The 18,519-nt window shown below is 46.7% G+C and overlaps 1 protein-coding gene across 2 annotated transcripts; it reads left to right on the top strand.

Moving 5' to 3' along the window:
* Positions 1-1,219: 1,219 nt before the first annotated feature.
* LOC142930456 (uncharacterized) lies at positions 1,220-18,100 on the top strand. Of its 2 annotated transcripts, XR_012946389.1 has the most exons (5): positions 1,220-1,446; positions 11,866-11,957; positions 15,071-15,193; positions 16,047-16,204; positions 16,958-18,100. XR_012946389.1 is itself a non-coding variant. In XM_076072812.1 (4 exons), exons 1-4 carry the CDS (start codon positions 1,369-1,371, stop codon positions 17,199-17,201), a joined length of 603 nt encoding a protein of 200 aa, XP_075928927.1. In that variant the 5' UTR covers positions 1,220-1,368; the 3' UTR covers positions 17,202-18,100. The 2 variants fall into 2 exon arrangements, 1 of the variants encoding a protein (XP_075928927.1); XM_076072812.1 differs by lacking the exon at positions 11,866-11,957.
* The last annotated feature ends 419 nt before the right edge of the window (positions 18,101-18,519 follow it).

Here is an 18,519-nt window from a genome sequence, read left to right as displayed (position 1 = left end):
TCACTAACACCACCATCACTAACACAACTAACACCACCACCATCACGAGCACCCCCACCACTAATACCACCAACATTAACACCACCACTCCTCTCCCTGCCAGTATGGGACACCAAAGACAAAGATCCCCGTAGAGACTTAACAGGCTGTAGGGGCAAGTGCTGTTAGCCAGCAGTACGTATGAAGGCCGGCACGACACACGAGGGGGTTGGATTGCCAGCACCACGCCCGGCCACCTTTGTCTCCCCAGTGGCGATCTTTACACACCACACCAGGTACTCATTCGAGGTTGAGTCAACCTAGGGGAGGCCCAGCACCGGTTCAGATAATCGTTACTGCTGTTGGCCTTTAGAGGGAATCCAACTCGGGGTCGCCGGGTTCATAGCGCGGCGCGCTGTCAGCTCTACGACCGTTCCACACACACACAGATGCACACAGAGACTCGCACACGTACAGACTCACACACACAGAGACTCACACAGACTCACACACACACAGACTCACACAGAGACTCACACACACACAGAGAGACTCACACAGAGACTCACACACACACACAGAGACTCACACAGAGACTCACACATACACACAGACACAGAGACTCACACACACACACACAGAGAGACTCACACATACAGAGAGTCACACACACACAGAGACTCACACAGAGAGTCACACACACACAGAGAGTCTCACACACACACAGAGACTCACACAGAGACTCACACACATACAGAGAGTCACACACATACAGAGAGGCACACACACAGAGAGTCTCACACACAGACTCACACAGAGAGACTCACACACACAGAGAGAGACTCAGACACACACAGAGAGTCACACACACAGACTCATATAGAAAGCCTCACACACACACAGACTCGCACAGAGAGACTCACACCACCACCGCCACCACTCACCCACAGCTCGGTTCCACTCCTGCTCTGGGGTCGGTCCGCGTCTCTCTAACGGCCAAACTGCCAGTGGGAAGCACGTGGCGCGAGACGCGGGTGGTGGTCCAAGGTAACCACGCCCCCGTGACGTCAGAGCCATGAGCTCCTCCCCCTCACATCTGAGCTCCTCCCCTCTGCCCCCCCTCGCAACCACGCCCCATGGTCCGCCATTTCCCTCCCCCTCACTACCCCCCTGCCCCCCCTGCCCCTCCTCGTGACCCCCCTTCCCCCCCCCGCCCCTCCACATTCGCAACCCCCCCATGCCCCCTCACAACCCCCCATGCCCCCCCTGCCCTCACCCCCCATGCCCCGCCCCCCTCCCCCGCTGCTACTTCAGCTTAGGCCGGGGCCGAGTGGAGGCGGCGCGCGCTGTGGATTGTGGGTGGCGAGCGGCTGATTTGGTTTCCCGCTCATGGCCACCGTCAGTGGCTCGCGAAAGCTTCTGAAGCGGCGGCTCGCTGGGCCTCCTCTACGTCGACTCAGCCTGAAGGTGAGAACCTCGCGCGGTGTGTCCGCATCAGCAGTGGCGTCGGCGGCGGTGGGGGGAGACAGAGGAGGCGCCTGGCCCACAGCCGTCACGTTCTGCTGAGTTCACGGCGCTGCTTCAAGCAGAGCTCGGCCCTGCTGCTGCTGCAGTTGAGAGGCACTCCCAGAGGGCCGTGTGGCTGATGGGAATTATAATTGTGGTTAAATTATAGTTGTGGTTACAGTTGTTGGTCGTGGTTATTGTTGTGTGGTTGTTATTGTGGTGGTTGTGCAGGTGGTGGCACACGAGTTAACCCATAGCACCAGGGTCTAGCCCTCCTCTTGTACCTAGCCAGGCAGAGCAGTCAACCCATGGCACCTGAGTCTGGCCCGTGACCTCCTCCTGAACTTAGCCTGGCACAGCCGTCAAACCTTGGCACCTGAGTTATTGTGGGGACATCACCGCCACGTAGTGGTGAATGGCGACTGTTGATGTGTGTGGGCTTGTGTGTGAGTATGATGGTGAATGCGTGAGTATGATGGTGAGTATCATGGTGAGTGTGTCATGGTTAGTTAGTAATACTGAGTGTGAGTTTGACTAATTCTCCTCCCTCTCGCTGTCTCTGCTTTCCCCCCTAACTACCTCGCCTGGTGTACAGGAGGTTGTGGGTTCGACCCCGACCCTGATGCCTGCTGTATATTTGGAGTTTGCGTGTCTCTGTCTCTCCCCGTGGTCGTGTGGACTTTTTCTCCGGGTCCTCCGGTTTTCCCTCCACATTTAGAAACATTCGTTTAAAGTTTTGACTTAAAACTTTAGTGACTGTGATGATGAGCCACTTCGTTGAGCTATCATTGGTGCCAAGTCGCTTCTGAAGAAGAGATGTTTAGCTCAGTGGACCTTAGTCTAGTTTTCTCTCTCCTTCCCGAGCACAACAACAAGCAGGAACAGGGGTAGGAGCATTCTCCACTTAGTGGTGGTGACGACACCACGGTGCTTGTGCCAGGATATGTGCACCAGAGATATCCATCACATAGAGACCCATAGAGTCATCACACATAGACCTATACACTCACCACGCACATACCCTCAGACTTGCACAAAGAACCATAGACTCACCACAGAGACCCATAGACTCATCAGACAGAGAACCACAGACTCAAACAGATCCACAGGCTCGCACAGAGCCCTATAGACTCACCAAACAGAGACATAGACTCACCACAGAGAGACAGACTCACCAGACAGATACCCATAGACTCAATCGTACCCATATTCACATAGAGACCCATAGACTCACCACAGAGACCCATAGACTCAGAGAGAGACCCATAGACTCACCAAACAGACCCATAGAATCACCACATAGAGACCCATAGAGTCATACAAAAACGCATAGACTCATCACACAGAGAACCACCGAATCAAACAGACTCGCACAGAGCCCTATAGACTCATAAAACAGAGACACATAAACTCACCACACAGAGACCCACGGACTCTCACAGAAACCCATAGACTCACCACACACAGATCCATCGACTCACAGAGAGACCCAAGGGCTCGCGTGTGTGGTTATTTAGTTGAAGGTGGGGGGGGATTACCAACCCCTTGCACCCATCCAGAACTCCCTGTTGCCATTGTGTGGCTGCGAGGCGACGTGAGGTTTACAGCTGGTCAGGTTTGGCGCCCCCCCCCCCCCCCAAAATGGCATTTCTCACAACCACCGCTGCGTTATCGACCGTCGCCATTCGCCAATAAGTGACAGTGACGTCACCACGGCGCCTGTGCCAGGCCAGGTGCACTTTGAAGCCACGTGAAGTGTCGAAGGCTCGCTGACCGGAGGTCCTGGAACAGACCCAGGTGCCATGGGTTGGCTGACTGAGATGACTGGCAGATGCACCACCTGTTCCCTGTACTGTGCCAAATTGCTGCATATTTATCATCCGGTGTTCCGCTCGTTGTTGTGAGCGTCACTCCTCTGTTGTTGGTGGAGGGCGACTGTCTCCAACTGCCCAGTAGAAGCGTCCTTCACGAGCCTCCCTCACAGAGGCCGATTCCGACACTGCTGGTACCAGTCGTCGGCAAAGCCCACTCAGCTCCACATCCTCCCGTACCGCATCAGTCCACCTCCACTCCAGCCCATGGCGTGCCCGCCCATCTACTCTCAACCACTTACACCACATATTCGTTAACGATGCGCACCCTAATCTGCCACTACGGTTGTGTGCAGGGTGTTGTGATGTCACGTAGCACGACGTTTCTCCTGGTCCCCCCCCCCCTCCGTTATAACGCGCCGTCTATCTATGGCCTCGTCGCATTGGCCTTCATGGACGAGTGGTGATGGTGAAAGATTATTCAGCGGTGGACACTGAATTACCGGGGCCCCATTTAACGTTCAGGTGACACGGGGCACGGTACGTGAAGAACCTCTTATCTGTCCTGTAAGCAGACTCCTCTACGTGGGATATTTAACACCTCTTAATGCACAGACAACAGCCAACTCAGCCTTGCCTGCCGGAGGAGCTCGCTGATGATCGGACAGTGTCCAGATCTCTCAAGGAGCTGTGAGCTACTCGCACACAAAGATCCCCCGTGTAGCCTTTAACAGACTGTTGGGGCAAGTGCTTTATAACATCATCAAAGGGGCGCTGCAGTATGATGCAATCAAAATCACAGATCAGAGATTTTCCTATATATGGTCTTTGTTGATCGTGAATCGAGACTAATTGTATTGATTCCACTCAATCGATCCGGCAGCAAGCTCAAAATGTCCGATTTTATCTGCAATATTCTGCGTTTCACAGATCATACAAAGCAACGGTATTGATGCCCGATTTGTGTGAGTGGCAGGGTGAGTGGGTTTGTGAGTGGGTGAGTGAGTGTGTGGGTGGCTTTAGTAGTTGAGCGGGTGGGTGAGTCAGATAATGAGGCGCCGCAGTGGCGAGATCTTAACACCCTCGCCCAGAATACAGGATGTAATCAATTCGATCCCGACCCTGAAGCTTGTATATTTGGAGTTTTCATCTTCTTCCGTGGTCGCGTCGATTTTTTTGATTCCTTGGGATTTGTTTTACACGTAGGCTTTCGCGACCAATATTATCCATAATAGAGGGTTTTTTATGTTAGATCGCATAAATATATAAATGTGTCGTTAAAACCCACCATCACCCGACACAGCCAACTAGTAAGGGTTGTCACGTAATCAGAACATGCCAATTTATCACTAGTACAGCACACCGGTGTGTTGGAGAGTCAAGCCACAACATTTACAATCTGAGTACAACGTTTCGCCAGTAATTACAACTAGCTTCATCAGGCGACAGCCAGATTTGTGGAGAAGTTAGTCTGTTTCGTTCCTTATAAAGAGGCATAGATGTGGTGACCACACTTTGGCGCTCTTGATGCAAAGTGGGGAGGGGGGGGGAGATTAATGAGTCAACGTACATTATGCATGCGCATTATGCGAACCCTTTGCGCTTGTCCTTCCGGTCCATTGTGTGCATTAAAATAGCCGGGTTTTCCCTCCGCATTTCAAATCAACATGCGTTTAAAGGATTTGAATGCAATAAATGTTTACGTGATAAGCCACTTCGTCGACGTATTATTTGTAATCAGGTCACTTGATATACCTCTGTGGGCCTTACCTGGTAAAAAAAAAATTGTTTAGTTTCAGTTTATTGGATGGTTGAGTGGGTAGGTGGGATTTTGAGTGCGTGGGTGGGTCAGTTGGAGATTGAGTGGGTGTCAGGGTGAGTGGGTGGGTAAATTGGTGAGTGAGTGAGTGTGTTTGAGATCCAGTGGGTGGGTTTGTGAGTGGGTGGGTGAGTAGGTGGCTGAGCCGGAGAGTGGAGTGCCATGGTGGCGAGTTGTTAACTGCCTCGTCTTTTATAAACTAGGTCATGGGTTCGATCCCGACCCTGATGTCTGTACATTTAGAGTGAGTGGGTGTGTAGGTGGGTGCATAGGTAAGTTCTTGAGTGAGTGGCTTGGTGTGTTGATGAGTCAGTGGGTTAGTGAGTGAGTGGGTTTGTGAGTGGGTGAGTGAGTGTGTGAGTGGGTGAGTGAGTGTGTGGGTGGCTTTAGTAGTTGAGTTGGTGGGTGAGTCAGATAATGAGGCGCCACAGTGGCGAGATGTTAACTCCCTCGCCCGGTATATTGGAGTTCGTAGGTTCCCCCCAACCCTAAAGCCTGTATACATTTGGAGTTTGCATCTTCTCCCCATGGTCGGGTGGAATTTTCTCCGGGTTCTCCGGGTTGTCCCTCCATATTTAGAAACATGCATTTATAGAATGTGGCTGCTATAACGTTCTACGTGAAAAGCCACTTCATTGAACTGTTATTTGTCGTCACGTGACTTCTGAAAAATATCTATTTTGCTGTGGGCCTGACCTGGTAAAATATAAAAAAAAATATTCAAAATTTAGTTTAGTGTGTGGATAATTGGGTGGGTGGATGAGTGGGCAAGTGCATGGGTGAGTGCCTGGGTGGGTTTATGGGTACTGAGTGGCTGGGTGAGTCAGTGCCTGGATGCATGTGACGGTGGGTGTTTAAGTGAGTGGGTGACTGTGTGGGTTAGTGGGTGGGAGAATCATATAGTGGGGGGCCACAGTGGCGATATGTTAACTACCTCGCATCGTATACAGAAGGTTGTGGGTTCGATCCTGACCCTAATGCCTGTATATTTCCCTCCACATTTAGAAACATGTATATAGAGGAGTTGGTTGCTATAAATGTATACATGATAAGCCACTTTTTTGAGCTATAATTTTTGGCGATGGTGCTTCTGAAAACAATATTTATAGCTCAGTGGGCCTTACCTGGTAAAATAAACCTGGTTGAGTTAGTGGGTGGTTGAGTTAGTGGGTGGTTGAGTTAATGGGTAGTTTAATTACTGGGTGGCTTTATTATTGTTTGGTTGAGTGATGGGTGGGTGGATGATTAGTTATTTGGGTAGTGGGTGATTTGGTGAGTCGGTGAGTGGCCGAGGGAGTGGGAGGTGGTTGGGTGAGTGTGTGGGTTAGAAATAGACTGGGTGGCAGGGTGAGTGGATGTGTAAGTGGGTGAGTGAGTAGGTGAGTGGCTGGGTAATTAGGTGAGTGGCTCGGTAAATAATTGAGCAGCTGGGCGAGTAGGTAAGTGTATGGGTGAGTGTGGGTGGGTATGTGGTTGGGTGAATGAGTGTGTGGGAAGGAGGTTAGGTGGGTAGTGGGTGGGTTATACATTGAGTGAGTGCGTTAGTGACTGGGTGAGTGAGTGGGCAGGTGGGTGGGTGAGTGGGTGGGTTAGCGATTGAGTGGCTCGGTGAGTGAGTGCTGGGTCGGTGAGTGGGTGAGTAGGGGAGTGTGTGGGTGCTAGTTAGTGGGTGGGTGATTGATGGGGTGGGTGTGTGAGTGAAGAGATGGGTGGGAGGGTTGGTGAGTGCATGAGGGAGTAAGTGGGTGGTTGGGCAAGTGCATAAGTGAGTGGGTCAGTGAGTGGGTGTGTGGGTGTGTGTAGATTAGTTTGGTATGAGATTGAGTGGGATGCTGGGTGAGTGGTTGAGAAGATAGGTGGGCAAGTTAATGAGTGAGTGGGTGGGTGAGCGGAGGGGTGAGTGACGGGTTGGGTGAGTAAGTGAATGGGTGAGTGACGACTGGGTGGGTAATTTAACATGGGAAGTTGAGTGGGTAAGTTAGCGTGTAAGTGAGTGGATGGTTGAGTCAGAGAGTGAGGCGCCAAGGTGGTGAGATGTTCACTATTTTGCCTAGTATACAGGAGGTGGTGGATTTGATCCCAACTCTGTCGCCTGTATATTTGGAGTTTGTAAGTTCTCACCCGTGGTCGCCTGGATTTTGTTCTAGATCCTCAGGGTTTTCCCTCCGCATTTAGAAGCAACATGCGTTTAGAGGATTTGGCTGCAATAAATGTATCTGTGATAAGCCACTCGTATATCTATCATTTGTAGCCAGGTCTATTCTGAAAAGGATCTATATAGCTCAGTGGGCCTTGCCTGGTGACATAAAAAGTAAATTTCGGTTTAAAGCTTTCATAACTGCAAGGATTCGTCTTCTTGGTTCTTTCGGTAAAGTCACGTAGAATGGGAATAAAATAATAAAATAAAATAAGACAATCAAATTCTCACGACGTTTTGGCCACAACACAAGTGGCCTTCTTCAAGTGAAGAGACAGGTCTGTCCGGAAGACAGAGCTTGAATGAACGCTGACATGCAAGGACCGCGTCTATTAAGCTGTGGGCAGAGTTAAAATATGAATTTGCATGTTACCAGCATCACCTCCGGAGAGGAGGAGGGAGGGGGCTGGGAACACAGGCAGAGAGGAAACAAGAAAAGGGGCAAGTGCAACAGCCAAGGTGCGCTGTTGTGTCCTGAGTTGCCTTATGACTATGCTGTAAACTGGACTACTATATAATACAATATTATACCTTCCAATCTAAACTACATGGTATAACATCATATCATAGACAAATTCCACTTTTGAATTATACAATGCGTTACTTTACACTACCCTATACTTTAGATTATAAACTATTTGACTTGTGATATTACACTATGTCTTATTCTATGAACCCAACTATATACCACACTGATGTATATTCATTATGCAATTACGATGCTATATATTGCCTTATGAGTTATGTTAAACATTACAATGTTATACTATTAATTATTATACTACTTGTTGTAAACCATAGCATTGACCGTGGTGTGAGAAGTATTAAGAGGCAGTGCCAGCGAAAGGGCTGCGGTTTGAAAATCACCATAAAATACAATCAATTAAGAACCAAAATGGTTTAAAACATCTTTCCAATGGTTACTAAGCCAGAATCCATCTTCTCGGTTGAAATTGTCTCTGTGCTTGTATATGTGGATGTCCTCATGAACGAATCTCTCATGGTAGCCGGTTGGCTTGCAAAGAACCTTTGTCTTGGAGAAGTCAATGTCATGTGAGCCCACTGAATTATAACAGTGATCTGCCACGGCAGAGGAGTTCGTCCTACCGTGTTTCAAGTCTGCTTTATGTTCGCGGATGGGGTCCGATATATGTCGTATGGTTTCTCCAATGTAGCTGCTACCACAGAGGCACTTTAGTTTGTAAAGGCCCGGGTACTGTATGTCTGGAACCACATCCTTTACAGATGGAACCAGATCACGGATTTTTTTGTACTGTGTTGAATCGGACCTGGATCTTGTGTTTATTCAGGATTTTGGAGATATTTTTGTGACCCCCGCAATTTACAGTGAGGGAAAAAAGTATTTGATCCTCTGCTGATTTTGTACGTTTGCCCACTGACAAAGAAATGATCAGTCTATAATTTTAATGGTCGGTTTATTTGTGGTGAAGGTTGTTTTGAAAACGAGCTATGTAGCTCATTGGGCCTCACCTGGTAAAATAAACATAATTTAGTGTGTAGGTGAGTGAGCGGTGTGTGAGTGAGTGCATACGTGTGTAGGTGAGTGGGCGGTGGGTGAGTGAGATATTGGGTTAGAGATATAGTAGTGGGTGGCTTGCTGAGTGGGTGAGTGGCTCGGTGGTTAAGTTAGTGGTGGTTGAGGTAGTGGGTGGTTTAATTAATAGGTGATTTAGTTTGTGAGTGGTTGAATTATTGGGTGGTTGACTGATGGGTGGGTGAATAATTCCGTGGTAATGGGTGAGTAGATGAGTGGGCGGGTGGTTGGGTGAGTGGGGGATTAGAAATTGAGTGGATTGCAGGGTAAGTGGATGTGTAAGTGGGGTGGGTAAGTAGGTGAGTGGCTGAGGGAGTGGGCAGCTGGTTGAGTGAGTGGGTGGGTTAGAAATTGAGTGGGTGGCAGGGTCAGTTGATGTGTAAGTACTGGGTGAGAGGGTGAGTGGCTCATTGAGTAAGTGAGTGGATGGGCGAGTAGGTGAGTGGATGGATGAGGGAGTGAGTGGGTGGGTGAATTAGTTGGTGGGTGAGTGGATGTTTGGGTGGGTGGATGAGTGAGTGAGTGTGTGGGTGAGTGAGTGAGCGTGTGGGTAGGTGGTTAGGTGGTTAGTGTGTGGGTTAGAAGTTGAGTGGGTTAGTACCTGAGTGAGTGAGTCGACGGGTGGGTTGGTGAGTTCGTTGTTGGTTGAGTGGGTGAGTATTAGTGGGTAGGTATGTAGGTGAGTGATTGACTGTGTGGGTGGGTGAGTGAGTGAAGAGATGGGTAGGTGGGTTGGTTGGTGGGTGCGTGAGTGAGTGAGTAAGTGGGTGCGTGAGTGCATAAATGGGTAGGTGAGTGAGTTAGTGGGTATGAGATTGCGTGGGTGGTTGGGTGAGTGGTTGAGAATTAATTTTGATGAGTTAGTGGGTGGGTGAGTCGGTGAGTGAGTGGTTGGGTTAGCGTATGGGTAAGTGAGCAAGTGGTTGGGTGAGTGTGTGGGGTAGTGAGTGATTGAATAAGTGGGTGAGTGAGAGGCTGGGTGGTTGGCTTGGGTAGTGAGATTGTGGGTGGGTAAATGAGTGGGTGAATGGGTGTATTGGTCGGTGAGTGTGTGAGTAAGTTAGTCGGCACGTGATTGAGCGGGTGGCTGGCTGAGTGCGGGAGAAGATGGGTGGGTGAGTTAGTGGGTAGGTGAGTTGGTGCGTGGTTGGGTGAGTGAGGGGGTGGTTGGGTGAATGGGGGAGTGACTGGTGGGTGGGTAAGTTAATGTGGGAGGTTGAGTGGGTGAGTTAGTGTGTAATTGGGTGAGTGGGTCAGAGAGCGGTGTGCCACTATGGTGAGATATTAACTACCTCACTGAGTATACAGGAAATCGTGTATTCGATTCTGACCCTGCTGCCTGTATATTATGAGTTTTAATGTTTTGCCTGTGTCCTCGTGGATCTTTCTCCCGGTCCTCCAGATTTATCTCTCCGCATTTAGAGTCAAGATTTGTTTAGAAGATTTGGCTGCACTAAATGCCAGCTTGATAAGCCACTTCGTTCACGTATCAGTTGTAACCATATCACTTCTAAAATGTTTTATATAGCTCTGTGGGGCTTACCTGGCAAAATACAAAATAGTTTAGTTGTAGTTTATTGGATGGGTGATTGGGTAGGTGGGTAGTTCGGTGCGTGGGTGGTTTAGAGGTTGAGTAGGTGGCAGGATGAGTGGGTGGGTGAGTAGATAAGTGGCTGGTGAGCAGGTGGGTGGGTGAGTGCATGAGTTATAGATTAAGTGGGTGGATGGGTCAGTGTGTGATTTGGGGCATGAATAGGTGAGTGGGTGGGTTAGTGGAGTGTTGAGTGAGTGGGTCGTTGAGTTAGTGAGTGGGGGGTATGCAGGTGGGTTCGTAGGTAAGTGGTTAAGTGAGTGGCTGGGTGTGTGGATGAGTGAGTGGGTTTCGCGATTGAGTGGGTGCCAGGGTGATTGGGTTCATGAGTGCTTGGCTGGGTGTTTGAGTGGGTGGGTGGGAGGCTGAGTCAGAGTGGAGCGCCAGGGTAGCGGAATGTTAACTCCCTCGCCATTTGTATAGGACATCGTGGGTTCGGTCCCGATCGTGACGCCTGTATATTTGGAGTTTGCATGTTCTCCCTGTGGTTGCATGGATTTTTCTCTGGGACCTCCGAGTTTTTCATGCATATTTAGAAATATACATTTAGAGGCTTTGGCTGCTATAAATGTCCACGTGATAAGCCACTTCTTTGAGCTATCATTTGTTTGCCACGTCGTTTCCGACAAGGATCTGTATAGCTCAGTGGGCGTTACCTGGTGAATTTAAAATAATTCAATTGTAGTTGAACTATTTTAAGTGAATAGGTGGATGAGTGGGTCGGTGGGTTGGTGAGTGGCTGGTTTAGTAAGTGAGAGGTTGGATGAGTGGGTGGGTGGTTGAGTTGTTGGTTTAGAGATTCGGTACGTGGCAGGGTGAGTGAGTGGGTGGGTGGCTTTACGAGTGGGTGGGTGGGTGGATAAGTCAGAGAATGGGGCGCCATGGTGGCTAGGAGATGTTAACTACCTCGCCTGGTATATTGAACTTCGTAGGTTCGATCCCGACCTTGACGCCTGCTGTATATTTGAAGTTTGCATGTTTTCCCCGTGGTCGTGCAGGTTTTTCTCCAGTTTTTCCCTGCACATTTAGAAACATGAGTATTTTGAGCATTTGGCTGCTATAAATTTCCATGTGATAAGCCACTTCGTTAGGCTATCATTTGTGGCCAGGTCGGTTCTGAAAAATAGCTCTTGTAAAATAAAAAAATGGTTTCATTTATAATCTACATAGGATTGACTTCCCAGGAAGTAACACTCATTGTATAAACCCCAGAAGAATATTGTTTTGAGTCACCCAAACCAGAATGTGAACTGATATATTCATATTTTCAAGCGAGGTTCTCGGCCACAGACCACCTGGACCAATATGATGTAGTTTAGTTTGCATATGAATTATTACTAGGGGTTTGTGGACATGATAAAGTTAATGTTTTCTTTGACAGGTCTATTGTGTTGTACACTCTGACAGGGGCTCAGGCTTGTTGGGGCAGCATCTGGCTGAAATGCACCTTCACAACAGGAAGATTGTAGAGAGGCTTCACAAGGAAGAGAAAACTATCGGTATTGAATCATGAAAATGTAAAACATGTGGAAAACTAGGCCCACCGATCCAACCCTAGCATCATGTCAACTATGTATTGTTGACATTCCTTCGCACTGAGAGTAGGCATGCTAATCGGATCTAATGAATATGTGTAAACAGGCGATTTGTATGTAAACAAACATTATTTCATACAGCTGTTTATTAATCGTAAAAATCAAGCGATTGAGCTAGTGAATGAGATAGACACATGCTGTCATTATTTCATACATGAACACAACTAGCCAGCCAGCGGTCATGCTTTTCCACACCTAATCACATTCATCTCTTTGTTTTAGCCATCTTTGTGATGAAGGGAACTGTATTGTTCATGTGTGTGCAATGTACTTTTCAGAATATGAATTATGTTGGGTAATATATGAATTATGGCTATTAAAAGTATCTGTATTTAAGTCCATCAGGGCAAACTCTTCTGCAAAGGAGACTTAGAGCATTTAACATTGCGTCCCTTTATATTTTTGCTAATCGCAATATTTTTCGATTTAAAACTTTCGTGACTGCAGGGATTCATATTCTTGGTTCTTTCGGTAAAGTCACGTGGAAGGGAAATAATAAAATAATACAAATAAAACATTATATAATAAAATTTTCACGAAGTTTCGACCACAACGCAAGCAGACGTCCTCAGATGAAGAAACAGAGCTGTCGGAAAGACAGCGTCTTAATGAACACTGGGCAGTGAACACTGGGCAGTGTTCATTAAGACGCTGTCTTTCCAACAGCTCTGTTTCTTCACCTGAGGATGGCTGCTTGCGTTGTGGCCGAAATGTCGTGAGAATTTTATTATATTATGTTTTATTTGTATCATTTCCCTTCTACGTGACTTTGCCGAAAGAACCAAGAATATAATCGCAATATGCTCAGGAGATAAATGTAAGGTCTGCTAGCCAAAAGAAGGCTTTAGGAGAGAGTTCATGTAGTTTTGCTATTCATTCATTAAAGGGCAATAGAGTAAATGCTAAAATAAATGTTTCCAGATATTTTTTTATATACGCTAGATTTACAAGTCTATAATGTACAGAAAATACCATGGTTGGCCAGACCATCGCTCGTCATTTGCATGTGGCTCCTGGGCAGTTCAAGTGTGGCTCTGCAGAGGCGCTGCTAATTTGTAACTCTTCAATTTAACTTTATATGAAGTGAGAACAATCTGGTATCGGAGGCAGGCCATGAGTACTCCCAGGGCACTGAGATTTCTAAACTCAAAATTCCACAGCCAGTCAACACGAGTCAACTTCTGTATGGCTACTCTTTATCTCTTGTGGCTCCCGCGGCCATCTGAAGATTATGGTATGCTGCTGGTAGGGTCAGGAAAGTTGGTCACCCTTGGTATATATCTGTATATGCATTGATGATTTTGTGCAATGTTCAGCTGCTCCGTCACGACAGGGGTCCCAGTCAGTTTGAGACTGCTAAATTAAGGTTCTCATGTGCTTTACAGATTTTGATACAAATTTCAGTCTTGAATTTCTCCCAACAGGTATGGACCCTGGGCAGGAGGATGTAGAGTATGTGGGTTTCATACGGCTATATGCTGTGGTTACATCCCACATGTGATCTCCGCTTTAAAGTCATGAAACTGGTTGTAGCCCATTTAAATTTTAATATACCCGTTTAACACGTAGGCTTTCGCGGCCAATATCCATAATATCGTTTTTTTGGGTTGGATCGTTGAAATATAAATTTGTCGTTATACCCGCCACCGACACAGCCAATTCGTAAGGTTTGTCACATAAACAGAACATTCCAATTCGTGAAGGGCTCACAAGTGACGTCATCACATCTATCCCTCCAAGGAATGAAACAGGAGGATTTCTCTACGAATTTGGCTGTCCACCTAATGATGGTAGTTGTAAATACTGGCGAAACGTCATACTCAGATTGTAAATGTTGTGGATTTTCTCTCCAACACTTCGGTTTGCTGTACTAGTAGCGGATTGGCATGTTCCGTTTACGTGACAACCTTACTAATTGGCTGTTAGGTGGTGGTAGGTTTAACGGCTCATTTATTTTTATGCGATCTAACCCAGAAAAAAGCATATTATAGATTTAATATACCCTTTTGTTGAAGGACAACCTGGGTGACCAAAGTTTTATAGGAGCGGCAATAATGTTTACTTGATTAAATTAGTTTTATCATGGAGCGGTGAAATCAGCTGTTGTTCAGATGTCAGTCTAATTAGTATTACATCGTAGAAATATGAGAGTCCTTTGTGTAATAGTCTATTAACCACTGATGATGGTAACATTGGTTTAAGGTTACATTTTAAGAAGAACTAGATTGACGTACATTTTATCTTGCATAAGTACACAAATTTATAAAACAATATATTTGATTAAAAAATGCATATATTTTCTTCCATTGCACACAGTTGTACCATTGATAACAGGGCACACAGTTACAACTGACATCACCAGATGTCACTCAAGTTCCCGCAGAGATCGATCTCGCATAACCAGTGTTCACATAATCAGTTATGTTTTCGCTAATTACCAATTACACTCAGCCGGGTTTGACAGACTTGTATGAATGTATGTTGAACTTCCTTTCCACCGTACATAGCCAACCGTGCTAAACGGAGGTGCGGGAATTAAGCGCAGAACCTATCGTTAGGATCAATGCTGTTGTAATTTTTTATGAGGATATCAATTGGTGGCTAAAATGAGATGTTCAAAGACTACAGCATGATAATCGGTACATAACATGAGTGTCGAATTATGTCTTAAGAATTACCCAGCCATTTGTACATAAAATTCAACGTTTCTGGGTGACCGTGTTCTTCATTGCAAGGCCCGCGGCCGGTGGCAGTCCCTGGTGTCCTTTTTACTGCGACCCCTGACGTGCAGTCCCCGACAATACACACAAGTGAAAACACCCCATCATGCTGTCAAACCCCCCAATGGTTTCAAATGTGAGATGGCTCTTTCACTGATAATGTCTTATCCGCGAAAGTGGCCCCCCTCCGAAAATGAGTGAATATCACTGTTTTAGGTCAAGGATTGGCTAAATAAAGTAGGTATTATTTGCTTATGTTTTTAAATGTCTGTAATAAAACTATATTTATGCCACCAGCTGAATGAGTGGCAGGAGGACTGGGTGACGTTCTTCTCACGGCAGCGACTGCAGCTTCAGCTGGACATGATAGAGAAGGACTACGGTGAACGGGAAACCCGCGAGCTCTGGTCTCGGCTTCAGGTTCGTAAGCCGTTTCACTCTCGCCCTTAACCCTTTCCTGTTCCGAGATGACTGCTCATTTCAGGATGGGTCTCGTTGACCACCGAATCTCGGAACGCGCAAGTGGTTCAGCGGTAATTTTATTTAGAGAGGCATAGCGCCGTTGTTTTTAAAGACATTGTACTCGCCGCAGAGCACCGTAGCGACAGGACAGCACTCTATTATAGCTGGTACCAAACTGTGCTACACACCTTCCCGCACGGCCTTGTGGGATCCTCGGTACCGATAAAGTTATTTAATATTTACTTCCTATTACGTTCCGATGATGTACACGAGATTCAGCGGTGAACGGGATGCACCCCGCAACTTGCAGTCATCTCGGAGCAGGAAAGAGTTAATACATGCAGCAGTGTAGCTCATCATGTGCACAGCCATATAGGAAACCCATTTGATCGCAGTGGGTTTTCGAGGTGACTTTAAAGGTAAAGTGGTGTTTCACACGCAGGCTTTCGCGACCAATATTATTCATGATAAAGTTTTTTTTGGCTTAGCGTAAGTGTAAATGCGTCGTACACCCACATCCACCCAACACAGCCCATTAGTAATGTTTCTGACATGAACAGAACGTGCCATTTATGTTATTGCTCGGCACTCTTGTGTGTTAGAGAGGAAACGCAGAACATTTTCAAACGAGTACGACCTTTCGCTGGTGATTACAACCAGCATCATCAAGCAATTGCCAGAAGCGTTCTGACTTCTGGCAATTGCCTAATGGCAATTGGAGTGGGTGTACGACGCATGTAAATTTATGCGATCTAACTCGAAAAAAACGTTATCATGAATAAAGTGGTGTTGTTTTTTGCGTGGTGTGCAGCTTCGGTTGGGGGATTTTTTCCGGGACGTAGAGGTGGTTCCGGCACTGCTCCACGGTGACCTATGGACTGGGAACGCTGCAGAGATAAATGAAGGGCCCGTCATCTTTGACCCAGCCTCCTTCTATGGGCACTTGGAGTACGAGCTTGCCATCGCTGGGTAAGAAAAAACTACAAACAACCAAAACAATAGCAGCAACTGCCGTTCACTGCCCTGTCTGTGGCATGCAAGGTTCATTCGTATAACCTCAGTGTGGCAAGGGCTGGCTCATTAAATAAATAACAGAGACCAGGTAGAGTTGTGGTTGAGATGTCTACATGCTGAGGTCTCCACCCTCTCTATTTGCTAACTTACAAAGACTCATCCTTCCTTGCTAAGGCTTTTTGGGCAAATCCTGTTAAAGCTGATACGGTGCACAAAACAATAGTGGAACGATAAAACTCTTACTTATCCACGGCACTTGAGGATGCTTGAATGTTCCAGAAACACAGTTTGTCGAACAAGGAACCCCTGGTTCAGAGACAAGTTGCCACTGATGTGCTTTACCAGAAATCCAAGCTGAAGATAATTCATTACACGTCAAATGGAATTCAAACCCTCAGAGCTGGGATATGCTTCAGTGAACAAAAACACATTTGACATGATGTTTACTGTGCAGCCATTGGTGACCAAGTTGAGACCACAGCATTCCTGCCCTCAATTCGCAGGAACGTTTGTTGATAGATGGCTCACTGAATTTTGAACGGAGGACCTCAATGGCATTGGCTCGGTGCTCTGACATTGAAATTAACCTCAAGCCACTCAATTTCCTGCATTACGTTGAATTTGTGAAAATGTTGTTCATTGTTATGTTGTTCGTGCTGGAACAGCAGCATTGTAAGATTTTGAATGTTTGGTGTTGTTTGGGTACAGGATGTTCCAGGAGCTTTATCTCCACGCTTCACTCATCCTACCACGCTCTCATCCCAAAGTCACAAGGCTTCGGCAAGAGCCAGAAGCTCTAGCAACTCTTCCACTACCTGAACCACTGGAATCACTTTGGGACAGGATACCGAGGGTCATCCATCTCCACCATGCGCAGTCTCCTCAAGTGAATGAACGGTGCAGGAAATCGTGGGCTATGGTGTATGACTATAAAAATTATTATCGGCCATGATATACATGATATACATTGTTGAATAAAGGCCTTCCCTAAGCCACCACTAAATCTCACGAAACTAGTCCATTTAAATGCTGTGCAATGCCCTAGGCATTCCACGTGAGTGTGACCGGTGGTCCCTTTGTTCCGCATCCTGGCCGTGATCTCCACGCGAAAACTGGGTCAGTTAATGTCTTTAATTAGGCTGGATGAATCTGATGAGCTATGAAGCTCTTTTTTTCACAGATGTCCAGTCGGGGCGAGTCAGAAAGTTATAACAACAAACAACAGTACAAACAGATGGGAGGGCAAAGTAAAGGAACGCGAAGCAAATTTTGACTTAACTTTCGTGACTGCAGGAATTCATATTCTTGTTCTTTCGGTAAAGTCACGTAAATAGAAAACAATAAAATAAAGACCGCTTGTGTTGCGATTGAAACTTCCTGGGTTTTTTGCTTTTATTTTAAATTTATTTTTTATTTGTTATTTTTTTAAAAAAAATTTTTATTTAATTTGAATTTTTTCTTGTTTTCTATTTACGTGACTTTACGGAAAGAACCAAGAATATGAACGCTAAGCAAGTCATGAAATAAAAATATATAAGAGTTCAAATTGCATTAGTGCATCAATTCCTGCCAAATTTTTTTTATCACCAAATGCCATTTTGGGCAAGGCAGCATAACAAAAATAATCCCAGATGTTTGGCTAGTACCAGTTACATTGTATGTGTTTGTTGTTGTTTTGCTATGGGAGTAAACCCTTGCAGAGAAAGGGACCAGAATTAGGAAAGCGAAACCAGGCACTCCTTCAGAAGATCCCATGCACGGGCGTGACCACTGCACCACCCTGACGCCCAAGCAAATGTAATTCAAATAATCTACAATACTGGCAAATAAACCCTATTAGTATCAACCGAATGTCTGGACAATCTGACCCCCTCTACACAAGCAACAGTTGAGAGTCAACGCTGTGATGTTGTGCGATTGGTGCAAGCGGGGTGAGGTCAAGGTCGATGACTGCTTCCAGCGGTGTCAAGATGAGCATTTTGAAGAGGCTCGCGAAGGATGATACTTGGCAGTTGGGTGCAGTCTCCCTCCATTAACAACAGAGGGCAGAGGAGCGACGCTCACAACAATTGGCTGAGCACTGGGCATATACAACGCATGAAGTCGGCAGCAAGTTTATCTCAGGGAGTTGACCCGCACACGACAACTGGGTCTGTCCCGCGTGTTCACGCTATAACGCGGTTGCCTTCATTTAGGGAAGGCGCACCGCCATAAGGCGACTTGTGAGCGGTCGACGCCGAACTACTTTCTTGAGCTGCGCGGTTGAGCGA

The sequence above is a fragment of the Petromyzon marinus genome, chromosome 39, assembly GCF_048934315.1.
Source record: "Petromyzon marinus isolate PM22_M1 ecotype Great Lakes invasive population chromosome 39, UKy_Petmar_22M1.pri1.0, whole genome shotgun sequence".
Classification (NCBI taxonomy): Eukaryota; Metazoa; Chordata; class Hyperoartia; order Petromyzontiformes; family Petromyzontidae; genus Petromyzon; species Petromyzon marinus.
This window is presented reverse-complemented; position numbering and strand designations above follow the sequence as displayed.

Excerpts from the sequence above, each read along its gene's own strand:
- LOC142930456 (XM_076072812.1), top strand. The coding sequence starts at position 1,369 with ATGGCCACCGTCAGTGGCTCGCGAAAGCTTCTGAAGCGGCGGCTCGCT. Across the intron at positions 1,447-15,070 it reads TACGTCGACTCAGCCTGAAG|CTGAATGAGTGGCAGGAGGA; the intron begins GTGAGAACCTCG and ends TTATGCCACCAG. Across the intron at positions 16,205-16,957 it reads TACGAGCTTGCCATCGCTGG|GATGTTCCAGGAGCTTTATC; the intron begins GTAAGAAAAAAC and ends GTTTGGGTACAG.